General features: G+C 32.8%; 1 protein-coding gene across 1 annotated transcript; it reads right to left on the bottom strand.

Annotated features, from left to right (window-relative positions):
• Nucleotides 1-108: 108 nt before the first annotated feature.
• LOC129914133 (ras-related GTP-binding protein A) lies at nucleotides 109-6291 on the bottom strand. Its single transcript, XM_055993206.1, has 5 exons — nucleotides 6159-6291; nucleotides 5996-6095; nucleotides 5699-5916; nucleotides 722-888; nucleotides 109-652 (listed from the first exon to the last, which is right to left on the bottom strand). The coding sequence occupies exons 1-5, from the start codon at nucleotides 6168-6170 to the stop codon at nucleotides 223-225; spliced, it is 927 nt and encodes a 308-aa protein (XP_055849181.1). The 5' UTR covers nucleotides 6171-6291; the 3' UTR covers nucleotides 109-222.
• Nucleotides 6292-17800: the final 11509 nt, after the last annotated feature.

The following is a 17800-nucleotide window of genomic DNA, read 5'->3' as shown; positions in this document are numbered from 1 at the left end:
TTTTTATATAATGAATTTTAGACAATTTATTACCTTGTATATTAGGCTATAGTTGAATGTTTATAACGATATTCAAAAAATATATATTATTATTATTATTTATGTACTAAACGGAGAAACAACTTTGCTTCTATTACAAAAGAAAAAAAAAAAGAGAAAACAAAAAGTCAAGAAGAAGCGAATAACTAGCTACGAATATGGCGAACTTTCGATATTATAATCTCAGTGATATTGATGACTCACAGCATTACTATTGGGATTCTCTAGCTCTTCAAAGTATTTTCGAGCATTTCGAATATTGACTAAAGTCGCTTCGGACGGCATGCTGGGATCCGACATGACTACCATAATGTATGTGTTGCTAGTAAAGGTGTCAATAAATGCGGCGAATACACTGTTTCTCACTTCCATCGATTGGAACTTTGCACCTAGTTTCGAACAGCTTAGTTTAAATTGTTTGATGATGTTGGAGACTTTTTCAAAACGATGAGAGTCTCGATATTGTCGGCTCTGACAATGTGATATCACAAGAAATGTAGCCTTTTCAAAGAGAAGAACTTCGTCGGCATCAATGACGTTAGCGAAGTGGGCTAGAGAGTTTTCTAGCGCGGCTACATTAGGAATGAGCATTGTAACAATGCTAGACCAAGCTCTTTTGAAAGAATACGAAAGATAATAATAAAAAAAATTAATAAATAAGGAGACATTTTGTATAGTTTACCTGTATAGGGTTTCATCCCAAATGCTTGTCCTGAAGCAAGTAATGTTGCCGGGACGAGACAAACGAATTAAATCTTCTTCTCGCCCTTTAAATAAACTCTCTCGTTGCTCTTCCGCAACCAGATCCATTTTATGAATGAGGCAGAATATTTTTGCATTTGGAGAGTTCTGAAAGTTTTAAAGAATTATACAACAATGAATAACTTTAAGAAAGAAAAAATGTTTTTTTTTATATTTTCGGAACTAACATTTAATTTGTTCAAAATTTTTTTCAAATAAACTCTAATGTTTTTGTAAAATTTTGACCGACTAATCTTTTTTAAAATAATTAAACTCATGCAGAAATTTTGCACGTTAGGGTTTATTACATAAGACTTCAAAAGTACTTAGTTTATGATCTTAAAGAGAAGTTGCATCAGAAACACAAGGAAACTGATAAAATTAATTCAGAAACTTTTACTGCCAATTTTTTCACAAAAGTACAAGACCAGCTTAATAGGTACCCGGTATAGCTAGACCTAGTACTAGCACTGGTACTCGGTCATAAGGAAATGTTAGTACCCGAGCATTTCTTCACATATATGTATGTATAGGATCTGATCTAAGTTCACAAGGCGGTCCTAAGAATTAATACTTATGTCGTTTCCGATTGGTTTCACTAAAGGATTCACACATTCTGAGATCCAATAAAACACTTTGAATCGCTTCCACTGGTGAATTGGTGAATAATCAAATAAAAATTATTTAATTTTATACGAGAAAATCTTGTTTGACATTAATTTTCTATGTATTAGTTAGTAATTTTGAGTCGATTCTGATTTGACATCGAGAAGAGAATTTTTATTCTGGGAAGCGTGCTAGCTGTCATGATTTTGTGAATAACACACTTTCAGAAGGCTTCTGAATGATTCTGGACGCTTCCGGAAAGCCAATCGAAAACGACATTATAAAACTGGTCTAACCGTCATGCCGGCAATATTTTGATGTTTGAAATAATTTATTTTGATATTTAAGGGAAATTTATACAAAAAGTAGAAAATAGTAAAAAGACTATTGAAACAAATAAAAAACAAATGTGGTTAAGCTTTACAAGAAAAAATTCGACTTTTGATCAAGAATTTTGAGTCAAGAATGAATTCATGAGTGCGAAATTGTATGATCTGGTAAACATAGACAACAGGTCACCAAAACGGACGAAAGTGTCATTAAAATACTCGAGGTATAAACAGATGACCTTAATTCAGCAGAGCCATATTAAGTAGTTAACGACAGTTTCGGATAGACGTTTGTTCCAACATACATAAAAAATATATTTTTATAAAAACAATAATTTAAGAAAAACGCAGTCCTGTGTCTTTTTTTACTACAATGCGACAGGAAAGATTTAATCATTGCCTATAGGCAAGTTCGAGGAAGTCGTATGCTATTGTTTTCAGAATGAGAATGCATGGTTTGACTCGAGCTGTAAAGAGGTTATCAGGAATAAAGAGGTAAGCTTCCGTTGTTATAAAGCCAATCCCACTGAGGAAAACCGGAAAAAGTTCAAACAGGCTAGAAAGGTCAGCAACGCCCATATCCGACGAACCAAATTCCTGCATGATCAAAAATTAAGACAAAAAATACTTCAATGTCCCACAGGGAGTAAAAATTTTTGGTCATTTGCTAAAAACATTAAAAACTCTTCGTCATCTGCGGTTCCAACGCTTGTCTTCAATGACACTCCCTTTGTAAGCTCTGTTGAGAAAGCTAATCTCCTTGCAAAGCAGTTCGCTACCAACTCTACACTGCCAGATAGTGTCATGACTCCTCCAGTAGGTACTTGAGTGCGTAAACGGTTCCATGGGACGAATCTTCTTTCGCACTCGTACAGTGGCAAGAGTCCTGAAAGACCTTGACATACACAAATCCGCTGGCCCGGATAGTATCCCTCCCATCGTTCTGAAGAGGTGTTCTTCCACGCTGGCAAAACCACTGCGTAAGCTTTTTCATCTGTCCTACTCTACTGGACTCGTTCCGAGTGGATGGAAAACAGCATTTGTCCAGCCTGTCCCTAAAAAAGGCGAATCCTCCTCACCCTCCAACTATCGACCAATTGCACTCACGTCCCTTCTTTCCAAGGTCATGGAAACGCTGATTAATTTCCAGCTTAAGAAATATCTTGAAGAACGGAAGCTTCTTAATGACCGGCAGTACGGCTTTCGTAGCAATAGGTCCACTGGTGATCTGATGGTATATCTCACCGAACAGTGGAACAAATCTTTGCATCGTTTTGGAGAAAGCAAGATTATTGCGCTTGATATTTCAAAGGCATTTGATAGAGTTTGGCATCAAGCTCTCTTATCGAAAATGCATGCATTCGGTATCGATGATTCTCTTCTTCATTGGATTAGAAATAACCTTTCGGGCCGTTCAATACAAGTCGTATTGGATGGTTTCAAGTCTGAAATCCACAAAATAAACGCTGGTGTGCCCCAGGGCTCCGTTTTGTCTCCGACTCTCTTTCTCATTTTCATTAATGATTTGCTCTCTGAAACTTCTAATCCATTAAATTGTTTCGCAGATGATAGTACCCTCAGCTTTTCATATTCGTTTGAAGATTCACACCCATGTCCTTCGGATGTGGATTTTCAACGACAAAATATGATAAGCTCATTAAATTCTGACCTTGACAGCATTGTTCAATGGGGAATAAGAAATCGTGTAGAATTTAATGCTTCAAAAACACAATGCTGCTTACTATCATTAAAACGGAACCTTCCACCCATGCCACTATCAATGAGTGGCACTTGCATCGAGGAAACTGAGAAACTTTCCATTCTCGGTATGAGTGTAACAAACCACCTTCTGTGGAACGAACACATATTCGATGTCGCCAAAAACGCTGCGAAATGTTTAGGTTTTCTCCGAAGATGCAAGAAATTCTTCTCATCTTCTGATCTAGCTGTAATCTATAAAGCTTACATTCGACCAAAACTTGAATACAATTGTCACATCTGGGCTGGTGCTCCGATAACGTATTTGAGTTTCTTGGACAGAATACAAAAACGCGCTTTCAAAATGATAGATGATAGATCGATAACTGAGCAAATTGCGTCCCTAGACCACCGACGTAATGTGTCATGTCTCTCCTTGTTTTATCGCTATTTTTATAAACAATGTTCAGATGAAATAGCTAGTTGCATTCCTCCCCTGAAAAAATTTAACCGTAATACTCGCGCTTCTAGGAATGCTCATCAGTTTACCCTTGAGCCCAACTTCGGACGTACCGTCAAATACAGAGATTCTTTCTTTAGCCGCACCACACGAATGTGGAATATATTACCCGCCTCTGTTTTTCCCTGCCATTTTGATGTCCAGAGCTTTAAAACTAATGTGCATCGGTTTCTCCTTTTAAATCCCTCCCTATTTTCCTGAAGCTCGCACTGTGTTTAACATATTAAGGGTATTTAACTCCCTTTAGTGCGCGTTAATTATAAAAAAAAAAAAAAAAAAAAAAAAAGTGTAACTTTACTCCAAAATGGCTTCCAGTATTGTGAGGCTTCGAGAAATGCTAATGCAGAACGTCTACGTGTCGACCATCTTTCTTGCTTTGGCTATCGCTTTTGGAAAGGTCAGACAAAATCGAAAAACTTTTTTGGTACTTCTTTATTAAAAAGTCCATTCTTTCCGTTTCGACATTGCATTTCTCATTTCAGGTGTTTTTGGTAAATTAAAAATAATTCAATTTTACAAAAATACACTTGTTAAGCGAAAGAACACCCAAGAAATTAAAAAGTTTGTCAGATAACTCTAAAAAAGAAAGAAATTTATTGCTTTATTCAAGTAGTAACCGCTAGACTACCGATTTTGAGGTTCTAACTTATACCGAAAACTAACTAATAATCGGTACCAATTTCACTTAGTACTTTTGTGAAGAAATCACTTGGTACCGATTTGAGTACTAAGGATTGGGATAATAACTAGGTACTAGCCGATTTTAAGGGGCTAGCTAGGACCAAGTTCTAACTAGTACTTGGTCCTAAATTAACTGTTTTAGGACCTAGTACGTGCAACACCAGATGATTTCCATGGAACATGGTGACGCGTGAGAATTAAGCTTTTAATTTTAAAAATTCTTCGAGAATTTGTGGTTTTGAAGAAAATTTTCTAAAGCTGCTTTTTATCGAATGTAAACTATGCAATTCAGAGAAAAAGATTGATAGAATATTTCGAAATTAATTCATTTCTTCTAAACAAAAAAAGCAAAAAGCAAGAAAAAATTAAGTAAAATAGTCGCGCTCAACTTTTTTCTCGATCTGTTCGGTCATTGTTAGCGAGCGTTGATCGAGCTTTGGGCCGCAAAAGTAAAGCAAGTTCAAGTTTAGCGTACAGGGTGCTTCTAACTAAAAAAAAAACCAAAGGCTCTATCATCCCAGTCATGCTATATCGAGCCCTTCTCGGGCTATTTTGAGTCTTGTTTGCATCAATGGTGATTGCATAAGAAAATACAACAATATGTTCGGGTTGTTAAATAATACTGAACCATATCAAACGAGTAATGGTGCAGAAACTGAGATGGCTAGGTCTGTGGGTTGCAGGTCAGAGAGCAATTTCAACGCTGCGCTGTTTTGAAAATATTGGAAATTGTTTTTTTTTTTAAAGATTCTTTTCATAATACGTTCGAACCGTCATGTGGCATCAAAACAGTCTACCCAAAAACTTAAATTATCTCAAAGCGGGGTCAAAAACGATTTCTGTGTGACGAGTTATTATATGTTCTATCTATAGACTGCATTATAAAATAACAATAAAGCAACGACTCTTTAACCTGAAACTTTTATTACTGGACAAAAAACTTAGTCTTTTTGGTTTTATAGAATAAGTTTAGTATCGAACCAACAAGCGATAAAAATAAACATTAAATATGATTTTATAACAAAACTGTTGGGTGTCATGTTTTTTTTGTATCATACTAGTACTAAACTACTATCATACTCACTTGCAAAAGTGCCTCCAGACAAGATTGATAATAGTGAACATCACGCTCCAGTTCTCTGCTCTCTACATCGAACACATAAATCAAGACTTCTACATTTCGGAAAATGTTGTCTTTTTGCGACGCAAAGTATTGTTGCATGAATGACTCTTGCCCTCCGCAATCCCAAAGATTGAGTACAAGATTGCCCAGAAATCTAACATGTGAATGTTCAACATCAACTATTTTTGATAAAAAAACAAAACAAAAGATATATTAAAAACTGATTGCAAATATTGATAATTAAAATAATAGAATCACTTGTCGCTCCAAGTCGGGTGGTGTCTCTGGCTATGTAGTTGGCAAAAATAATGGATCTCATACTGGTTTTACCAGATCCACTTTTGCCCATCAAAAGGACCTTAAATTAAATATAAATTTAATATGATTATGTATTAGATATGTTATTTTATATGATTAATACCTTTTTCTTCATATTGGTATTAGTTTTATTTGGTATAAAAATGATTAAATTGTGTTTTGGTTGTTTTGGTTTTCTACGACTTTTTCTTTATCACTGCTCGAATGAATTATGAAAGTAGATATATGAAAAATAAAAATGTCAAAATCAAAACATAACATGAACGGATTCAGAGTCGTAAAAAACAAAAACGGTGGTAAGGTAGTGTGCTGGTAAGTTGAATGAGTGCATTTGAGGATAAATTTTGTTGGCTGAATGTTTTGTATGTTTTCCGTTATTATTTAAAAAGGTGGAATTTTGATCAAAAGTATTAAAGCTGAAACACAATCACGCTTTGCCGTCGATTTTGACAACTGCGAAAAGTTCAACTATAGGAAATCTGTGTATCCTCACACAATGACGCTTTTCTTACGTACGCTTTTTTTGACAAACGTAAGGAAACGTAAGAAAGCGAGCAAAAGTTCAACCAGACTGAACTTTTGCTCGCTTTCTGACATTTAACAGACATAGTTACAGTCACCCACATTATTATTGTGCCAAATGTGAATAAAAAAAAATAAAATATTGCAAAACTATGTGTGTTTTTTAATTTCTCTATATAGATTTTGCACAAAAAAACGACATCGAGATATTTTAAATCAAAACAATTTACGTATTAAAAACAAAAAAAATTTAATGATGTTTTAGACTGAGTTTTATTGTTAAAAACAATATAATTTTGATTGGTTTTGTTTTTATAACTATAGGATTAAAGAATAAACAAATTTCTATGGATTTTTTAAACACATTAATATCCTTTTTCATTTTTCCACAATTAAATCAAGATAAAGACTTGGCCCAATAATTTTGTGAGTGACTGTGTTTTTTTTTATTTGACAGCAGATTTTATGTTGCAATCAGCTGTTCAAAGTCAAAGTGACAGAAGCGCGCTTTGAGGATTTCTCAACGTAACGCAACGAAGCCACGCCCTAAAGCGTGATTGTGTTTCAGCTTTTAGGGTCAATGTGGGTAAATGTAAACAATGGGCACGTTCAGGAAATATTAGGGACTAGATATTTAGGCAACGTCATTTTCCGAACGGAAATTTGAGCAAATTGACTAAATTAGTTTGGATACGCCATTATTGTCAAATTTCGAAATTTACTTAAAAATTTTACAGAGCGCATGGGGCAGACACCAAATTTCAATTCACTTTAATATTAGTTACAACCGATAATGCACTTTTCACTCGTTTTTCATACAAATAGATTTAATTCTGTTACCGTAATTCTATAATTAAAAATAATCAGCTGTCATGTTGACAAAAAAAACTTTCCTAAATATTTAGGTAAAAATTTTCTTGCCTAACTTTCCAGTCAGCTTTCCAATAAAATTACCTAAATTGAAAGGATTTTTTTTGACAGCTGACCAATCAGAGACCGAGAAATTACCTAAATATTTAGTCCCTAACGTTTCTGAACCTGCCCAATGTCATGTCTTTTTTTTCTTTTGACTTTAGATTTGAATATGTTTTTACGGCACAACTTGACAGGTATCTTCGAATGCAAATATGAAATGATGGCAATTCTTTTTTATAAATGTGCCCTTAATTATGAAAGTGGACTAAGTCACTCCTAAAAATGGCATCAAATCTAGCCTAAAAATAATTACTATTCAAGGGGTAAAGTTTATTTGAAAGCAAAATTGCAGTAAATAAACTTCTTTATTGCTCCTCTATTGATTTCATAAAAGAAATATAGTTAAATCGTTATAAGAAAATTATTATGTAAGTTTTTCTTCAAACGTTGCAAAAAGTGACTTAGTCCACTTTCATAATCATGGGCACAAATATAAACAAATATTGACCAAATTGTTTAAATTGCTGTCAAATATGGTATGTTTACAAATACCCCACCATGTTTGTGTTTTTTTTTTTTTGGGGTAAATGTAAACAGTGGTTTAAAATTTAGAATTTCCTCTTCATCATATGGATAACGACTTGAAAAACGTTCAAGAAGGTATTTGACAAAAACTTTTTCAAATTCCAATAAAAGATTTTATTTTCTTCCTTTGATTCTTTATATAGGCACCCAATATGCATCCTGAGCAGCTCTGAACGTGGTATTTTTTGTTTTTTTACGTCAAAGACCGATTTTGCAACATCATCCACTGAAAATGATGTGTTGACTACTTTAAAATGTGACTCTTTGGCACTTTAGCAATAGTAATTGACTAAAAATGCTTTATTTTTATTAAAACCAATAATTTCAGCAAAAATATATGTTAACATTAACCCCCTGATACGTTGTTTACATTTTCCCATTATGAAAAATATTCTGGGGTAAATGTAAACACATGCAAATCGACATAAATGTCCTGTAATCCAATATTTTTGTTATTTCTTTCTTCCTTATAAATGTCCTGTATTTTAAAATTTGTTTGTTTCACATAGAATCTACATCAAAATTCAAAACCAAAAAGTATTTGCATATTATACTGCCTTAATATAATCTGCAAAAATATTTACGGCCAATTTCTTCACAGAGTCCTAGCGCTAGAACCGGTCTTAGTCCTAAAGTTAGTACTCAAATCGGTATCAACTCATTTCTTCACTCAAGTACTAAGCCCTAGAACTGTCAATTTAGGACCGAGTACTAGTTAGGACTCGGTACTAGCTAGCTCCTCAAAATCTGCTAGTACCTGGTTATTATACCAATCGTTAGGACTCAAATCGGTACCAAGTGATTTCTTCACACGAGTACTAAGGCCTAGTACTGTCAAATTGGTACCGATTTTTACTTAGGACTTCTTAAAAGTTAGAACCTAAAAATCGACAGTCTAGCGATGATTTGGTTGAATTTTTTGTATTTATTTCAAAATTTAATTAGCAGTTACGAGATTTGGTGACTTTTCAAATAGATACTTTTTGCTTTTATTGATTTTTATTCTGATTTTGGCATTTTTATAGAAATTGTGCCTTTTATATAAATTTTTTTTTTTTTTTTAAGAAAATGGATTTAATTTTTGATTCACAGCTGGAAAATGACATCTATCCCGCAATTCAAAAAGTTGTGGGTAGACTTTTTAAACAAATTCAAAAAGTTGTGGGTAGACTTTTTAAACAAAAAAGTCGGAGCCTTTTATTTCTTCAAGTTATAGTTAATAACCCGACTCGCAACAATGACTTCTATGAGACATAATGACACAAAAAAAGACTGCGCTTTTAAAAACTGTTATTTTTATTGATATATATAAGTGCAAACGTCTTAAACGCAAACTATCTTTTTTTATTTCTTAACTTAATATAATTCTTCTTCCGGCAGGCGACCGTCATAATTAATAGATCATGACATCCCATTTTTGATGGTGACACTTCTTGATAGAACTTGAATCTTGAATTTTAACTTTTTTTTATTTGCATTTTTTCTTGTTAGGTCTTCTTGCGTCATTATAATTTTTTTAAATTATTTTCTGAATGGTGATATCACTAAATTTAAGGCTTGGCCACACCGGAGGGTACGCGGTAGCGGTACGGGTAGCGGCAACGATATTTGTATTAAAAAAATTCCACACCCGAACGTTGATGTGTCAGTTTGGAATTTTTTCCATACAAATACCCGTACCGTTACCTGTACCTCTACCGCGTACCCTCCGGTGTGGCCAAGCCTTTAAACGTTTTTTGTCTATTTTCTTTTGTTTAATTTGCTGAATTATCAAAATAATATAATAATTAAAACATCAAAATATTGTCAAAATGACAGTTAGACCAGTTTTATACGAATTAATTCTTAGGACTGCGTTGTAATTTTAGATCAGGTCCTATAAATGTGAAGAAATGCTCAGGTCCTAACTTTTCGTTAGGACCGAGTACTAGTGCTAGGACCTGGTCTAGCTAGACCGGGTACTAGACTGACTTAGGACTCATGTGAAGAAATTGGCCGTTAATATTTCTGAAAGATAATCGACTTGTTTGGCACTTTAAAAAATTATCTTTCACAGAAAAAACCATAAACAAACAAACCAAGACTGGAAACTGAGCGGTCTAATGACGTTTGCCTACAAGCTTCGAGGTGTGGTGAATGTCGTGAATCTATCGTTGTGTTCGTCAGTGTTGCCATGAAAATATTTGGAAAAATTTGCAAAAACGACGAGAAAAAATCTGCAATGCAGATTTCGTAATATTTAGGAAAAAGTTTGCGAACTGATTTCAAATAAAAAAAAAAATTACTTCGAGGTTCGAGAGCAATTTTCCTCGCTGAAATTTTTTTTTATCAATTGTTTCTTCCCTGGAAGTGTGGCTTTATTGTATTGTTGGGCTTTTTCCAATAAAAATAAAAAATGTACTGAGTTTTCTTATAATTTGCATTTTAGAAAATGAAATCAAGAAGTCAAGAAAGAAAAAAGTAGAACGTTTATGACAAAAAATTCCAAGTGATTTGAAGATTTGAATAATAGGAAAAATTTTAGTTTTTGGCCAAATAAATGATTTTTTAGCTCTTTCTTGACTTTAATTTAATTGACATTTTACTGGAGTTTTTGGAATGTAATCCTTTTTCATCTTTGAAAGGTTAAGTTTCAGCTGCAGATAAAATCTGCACTGCAGATTTATGGTTCTCAATCGATGTGTGGTGAATGTCGTGAATCTATAAATGCCCTTCAAGCAATCGAGTCCGACCTCGGTCCGAATCTGCTCCGCCTCAGGTGGAGCTGAGTCCGACTTTGGCTCAGAAACGGGTCCGAAGGCGGCTCAAATTAGTATGGAAATTATAATCACCGCGGAGCCGATTTTATATGTATTGGTTTTTTCACCACGATTTCTCCTTCGACTTTGTGCTCATACACAAAAAGTTGCAAGTGTGTGAGTGCAACCCCGTTTTTCTCGGTCGGAGGTCGGAGTGTCTTTTCTGAACTTCGTTTTCTTGCTTGAAGGGTGTGTGCGTGTTAACGTCATTTACCAACGTGGTGGCTTTCACATATATTCACAGACGACACTGTTCTCAAAAGGGTTTTGGGGGGTAAGACGTACGAAATTTTCCAGTCTTGGTATAGTTTGTCCATGGAAAATACGCTCGTCGAATGAATTCTCTCTTGGCAGGCATAAGTTTGACGTATAAGTTAAAGGATACATGCGTCCGCTATTTGTACTTATGTATGCGTCAAAGAGATTTAACTGAAGCTTGTTATGAGCATAAACAAAAAATACCAAGACTGGAAACTCGGCGGTCAACTGACGTTTGCCTACAAGCTGCGAGGTGTGGTGAATTTCGTGAACCTATCGTTGTGTTCGTGTCCGATGTGTGGTGAATGTCGTGAATCTATAAATGTGTGCGTGTAACGTCATTTACCAACGTGGTGGCTTTCACATATATTCACAGACAACACTGTACACAAAAGGGTTTTGGAGGGAAAGACGTACGAAAGTTTCCAGTCTTGGTATTTTTTGTTTATGGTTATGAGCCATGTTCTCATTTACCCCTGTTTACATTTACCATCATTGACCCTAACTACATTCGCTGTGTTTTATTTTGGACATTGCTATCCGTATCCGCAGTTGGAGTTTACATGATGTATTACAAAAATCAGATAAGAATAGAATCTAAATCCAGCTGTAGGTATACAGAATTTTGACAGAGTGCAATATGTCGAATTCCTTTAAAAAAATTTTTTATTCTGTCAAACATGATGGAAACACTGCTGACGACACGTAAAACGCATTTTGATCGATTTTAATTCGATTTTTTTTTTTTTTGTTCAAAGGAATTCGACATTACCTAGTTTATTTCCTTTAGGCTAAAGCTGTATTTTTATTATTTTTACTTTGCTAAAATACGCGATGGTTTTTTTTCATTAACATATTCGCTGTTGATTTTGGAAACCAAGATTTTTCGTTTCACTTCAGCTGCGTACTAGGCTTTACTATAAAATTAGTTATTTTTGTGACTATTTAAATAGTCAGATGGAGGGAGGGCCTATGGGACTCTTTACAATGCATTTTTTATAGGGGTGAGAGGGTGATATATCTCCCTCCGCTTACGGGAGGGAAAATAAAGAACACTTACGGCCATATTATTCACTCTGGATTTAGTTTGGATTAAAGTTAATTTTAAATCCAATTCATTAAATCTGAATTTCATGAATCCAAGAATTTAATTTTTTGTTCATATTATTCACTAAAAAAAAAAATATGTGATTATTCAATAAATTTTGTATAATTTGCATTTATCTTTATTTTTCCTTCCCAAAATACTTGACATAGCAACTGAACACTGTGAAAATGAATTTTACATTTAGATTTATATAGTTAAACAGACCTCCAGATAGCAGTTTAAATTTGTTTGGATTTAACGAGATTGGATTCAAAAAATTAGATTTAAGATTGGATTTTAGTAGTGAATATCATGGAATTGGATTTATTTTTGACATTGTTTACATGTATTTTTTAAACTAGTGAATAAATGGCCGTAAATGAGGGTTACATATTGTATTAACAATCCTATTAATTTGATCAATTTATCACAAACTGCAAAATTATTTTTCATACTTTTACTTTTGCACCTCACTCCTTCAAAACATTTATTTGTATGAAAATTCAATAAAAAAATAAAAAAATAAAAAAATTCCATGGTAAATATAATTCTTTTTTTTTTTTTATTTTTATAGGATGTATAAAATATAGCCGTGTTTTATTGGTAACTCAGTACTTAGCTCAGTAAAATTTTACAAGGGAAACAACAACAAAAGATTGCTAAGGATAAACAAAAGTTTTTTATTTGTTGGTTTATAGAGACAATTTTTTTCTAAACTTATTAATACAGTCAAATAAGGAGAAAAAAAGGGTAAATCTCGGAATGAATGTTAGTAGAAATTTTTTTTGCTCAATATCTTCCTTTTGCCATTCTATAACATATCTCAAAAGTCTAGAAAAATCTCATGTCCGCTTAACGCGATTTTAAGGTCAAATCGCGAAATTGAGATTTTCAAAATTAGCAAAAATAGGCTATGGTATTATACACACTTATGATACATGATTTCAAGGTATATTTTAATCTAAAATCAAGACAATCTGACGTCTCTGAAAAAAGTTATACCTGTTTTTCATCTGTCAACTCATATTATTATAACAGTTGCAAACTTACTGCCGAAAAACCCCTAAAAGTTATGGTAGATTAACCAAATTTTGCATGAAGATTTTAGAATCCATCATTATTAAAAATCAAAACAATCCATTACAAACAATATATATACCTACGAAATAATGGTATTTTTTGATGGAGGGGCAAATTTTAGGATATGCACTAAAGAAGATTCTTGTTCATCCTAGGAATAAGTGCTAATAGGCTAATTTTTTCATTTTAATCTTTGTTTGGATATTCTTTAACTACCCTCAAAAATCTAAAAAAATCTCATGTCCGCAAGTCTTAATTTTCTTGGTTTGAAGATAAGGTGCAGATTTGAAAAAATTGAAAAACTACTCTTCAGATATTTGTGTCAGATCAACATGAATAAGGTACATTACTTTTCAGGGATGGTCATATTGGTTTGTTTGTGGGTTTTGTTGGAATCAGCGTTAAAAAATACCTTGAAATGATATGGGTTATGTTGGTATACATATAACAATCTAAAGTTTTCTTATTATTTTTTTTTAAATCTGCACCTAACTTAGTTTAACCTGGAAAATTAGAACTTGCGGACATGAGATTTTTTTAGATTTTTGACATAAGTTATAGAATATCCAAACAAAGATAGAAACAAAAAAATTAGCCTATTAGCACAAATTCCAAGATTTTACTAGGATGTTTTTTAGTGCACATCCTATAATTTCCCCTTTTCTCAAAAAATACCATTTTGTCATAGATATAAATGTTTTTTTTTTGCATTGCATTGTTTTGATTCTTAATGATAATGGATATGAAAAAATATGATTCCGCTACCATTACTTTTAAGGGTTTTTCGGTAGTAAGTTAGCAACTGTTATAATAATATGGGTTGAAAGATGAAAAACAGGTATAACTTTTTTCAGAGACGTCAGATTGCATTGATTTTAGATTTTTTGGAATCAGCATTAAAAAATACCTTGAAATCATGCATCATTTATGTGCTAATTTTGAAAATCTCCATTTCGCGATTTGACCTTGAAATCGCGATAAGTTCTAGAAGACTTTTGAGATATGTTATAGAATGGCAAAAGGAAGATATTGAGCAAAAAAAATTTCTATTAACATTCATTCCGAGGTTAAACCCTTATTTGACTGGATTATATACATTTTTGACCCTTCAACAATTAAGATTATTAATAAATAAATAAAAGTAATCAATTGTAGTTGCTTACAACATAAAATTTTTACTCAGTAAAATACTGAGTACCAATAAAACACGGCTTGTACATATATGCAGTTCAAAAAAATTCATAAATTTTCCATGTGGTGCAATGGTACCATTTCAAAAGTGTTCTTTCTCGCTAGAAAAAAACACCCTTTGACCTGAAATTTTTTCGTGGACATATTTTATAATTTTTTCTATGGTACCTACATATATGAAACGTCCACACAAAATTTTATCAACCTACCACTTTTTTTCATGGAGTACTTGGTAATATTCTGACTCTAGCTCTTTGAGTAAAAGACAATTCACAAAGAGTCCAATAACTTTTTACATGATGGTCGAGATATTTTGGTATTGATTTTATTCGATCGGGCGTTAGAAAACACCTCGAAATCATGTATCATATTACTAAAAATGTTTCATTGCCTATACTATATATGTAACAAATCGAGTGCAACACTGAAAAAGTCTTGTATCTACCCTTCCGGATGGAATACAAGGTGGCCCATTATCTCAAAAAAACTCTTATATTGAGTTCTACCAACGATGTTAATTTCATGCTTTTATCACAAAGTGCACGATTGAACTCTTTTTTAATGCTAATCCGCCTCACTAAAAAGCTTAATCACAATCACACCATCGACATAAAAATGCGCTGCGATCATGTTTTTTACGAAGAACTTCCACTTGTGCTGCTGTGAATTTAAAACTTGTCAAATAAAAGTATGTTTGTCGCTTCTCTAAAAGACATCTTTTTGATCCAAAAGAACCTTTGTATGAAACACTTACCATCCAAATACCCACAATTAAATATTGGGACATGTAAGATATAATGAACATATTTTATAAACCTGACCTATGAATACGCTACCCATGTAACTTCTATTTAATACAACTTCCTTTTATTGCAACTTCCTTTTACTGTTTTCTTGGCCTTTAAATTTACAACTACCTATATGTATACCAAAAAACTATACTTCGATAAAACAAAACAATGATTTAAAGAAAACCTCTTCCATACAAGAGCCTTAAATAGTATAAATTAGTTTTACACCATTTATTTGGTTATTGGTTTTATAAATAAAACAACTTGACATAAAAGACCAAACAAACATCTGAAAGTAACCACAAGTTAAAAAATGAAAACTGGTCAAACAGGCGACCGATTAAATAACAACTCCAGAGCATGGAATGCATTTCCATTCCATGTGCGAGCTTATAATAAAAACATACATTTTTTTAAATACAATTTATCGGTTTGTATATGAACACATGCGTGTCCTATACCTGTATTAAAATTGTTATAGATTTATATTAAATGAACGTGCCTGTTAAAATACCTTATCTGCCCACTTGATAAAGATGTGAGCCGTGCTGTGAGATTCTTAGCTACCTAGGTAGGTATATATTCAAAGAAATAAATATGGAAAAGCTGCATACGCATGGCACTATGGCACCAGGGCCTTTCTTTGAGGTGCATACAAATTGTATTCGAAAATAAATTTTATAAATAAATTCGTTTAGGTTGCCTTTAATACAGGGTGATACTCAAATCATCTACATAGCTAGACCTAGACATTGTTAAATAAAGTTTTACTCCAGAATTTTTGACAGTTTTGTACCTATTCTAGAAAATTTTTGTGAAGTATTCTAATATTGTTTACTTTTACTAATTTTTATATCTTCAGATCTACAAATTTGCAATTTACCACCATTTTATTTTTTCGCTGCGAAAAAAATTAATTGACATTCTAAAAAACAATCAAAAATGACTACCGTCAGCCTTTTTCATATGAAAAGGTAATAAAAATTCAAAGTTGCCCCTAGTAAGTTACCTAACATCATAAAATTCGTACCTACTAAATAAATTATTCCAGAACTACCTCACCGAAATGTATTTCCCAAATTTGAACAATATAATCAACAATTAACACTTTTTATACAAAGAAATACATTTACCATTGACATTTATCTTGGAATGCTACCCTGTTAAATCAAGTTGAGACTTTTTGAGAAAAAAAAAAAACTGACCGAACAGAGACGGGAGTTGAGGAGGTGACATTAGGTGAAATCGTCCTCTTCTTTACTTTTTTCAGATTTTTGAATGAGTCTATGAATTATTAAATACAAAACCGGAAATGGACTAAATCCCGCTAAAAAATGTAAGAAGTTTTTAAACCAAACTTAACGAAACTAATTCATTTGACATAATTGTGTTGTTTGTACTATTACACGATTAAACATAATGTACAATACAAGAAAGTGCAATAAAGACAATCCCCACTTTCAAAGAAAGCCACCTGAACTTAAGTTCTGAATTTTTAGAGGCTCTGATTGGTCAGATGTCATAAAAAGATAGATAACATTTAGGTGACATTTGGTTCTGACCAATCGGAGCCTCTAAAAATTCGCCTCAAACATGAAACAATTTAAACAGCATAATTTAAATAAATTGACACCTAATGGACAAAAGGCACTTAATCACAGAACCAACTGGCAGGTGTACCGAAAAACGTTAAAAATCGTATTTGAAGTCTTCGAAAAATGATCTCCTTGTAAAAATACTCGAGGCGAACGAAATTGGGGGAAATGCTGAAGAAATCTTGAACAATCGAGAAGAGAATTTAAAGGTTTGTTTGTTTGTTGAGTTTTATTTAGCAACTTGTGCCATTAATGGAAAATATTTACAATTTTACAAATTTTCTTAAAGTAAATTACATTTTTGCTCTTTTTAACACTTTTACATAATATTAATGAATATTTAAACGGATATAAATCAAAATTTTTCTTTTAAATTCAAAAATATTTTCTGAAGTTTTAACAGAGTTAGGTATTAGCTCAAAATTTTAAACAATTAGGTAAATTGCTAAAGCCATTTTAGTAAGTTACTAAGCCAAAAAGCATACGGATTTTAACTTAGTAACTTACTAAATGGCTTTAGCAATTTACTAAATCGTTTAAAATTTTGCGGTATTAATATTAGACCTTACTATAACGGAGATTTGCTGCCGATTGGTTCCTTTCGTACAGTACGTTGAGCAGCATTCCTCCAGTATAGTCTGACCTAGGATTTAAACCTACATGCCTCTATTTCTCCTACATTTAAGGTGTTTTCAGTCTATTTTACTTCTTAGACTTTCGTTCAGTTCGAGATTCGAGTAACCTCGAAGGCAATCAATTTTCGATGATTTTCTAGAAGATTGGCACCGATATTCTGTAAACTAATTTTTTTTTTACCACGTCTAGTAGTTTTTGAGCAATACTAAATTTTGAAAAAAAAATTGATACATATATTATATATACATATTTAGAACGTTAAAATATGTGGTTTTTGAGAATGTATT

The sequence above is a fragment of the Episyrphus balteatus genome, chromosome 3 (genome assembly GCF_945859705.1).
Source record: "Episyrphus balteatus chromosome 3, idEpiBalt1.1, whole genome shotgun sequence".
NCBI classification, from domain to species: Eukaryota; Metazoa; Arthropoda; class Insecta; order Diptera; family Syrphidae; genus Episyrphus; species Episyrphus balteatus.
The sequence above is the reverse complement of the archived record's forward strand: the minus strand, read 5'-3'. Positions and strand labels throughout refer to the sequence as shown.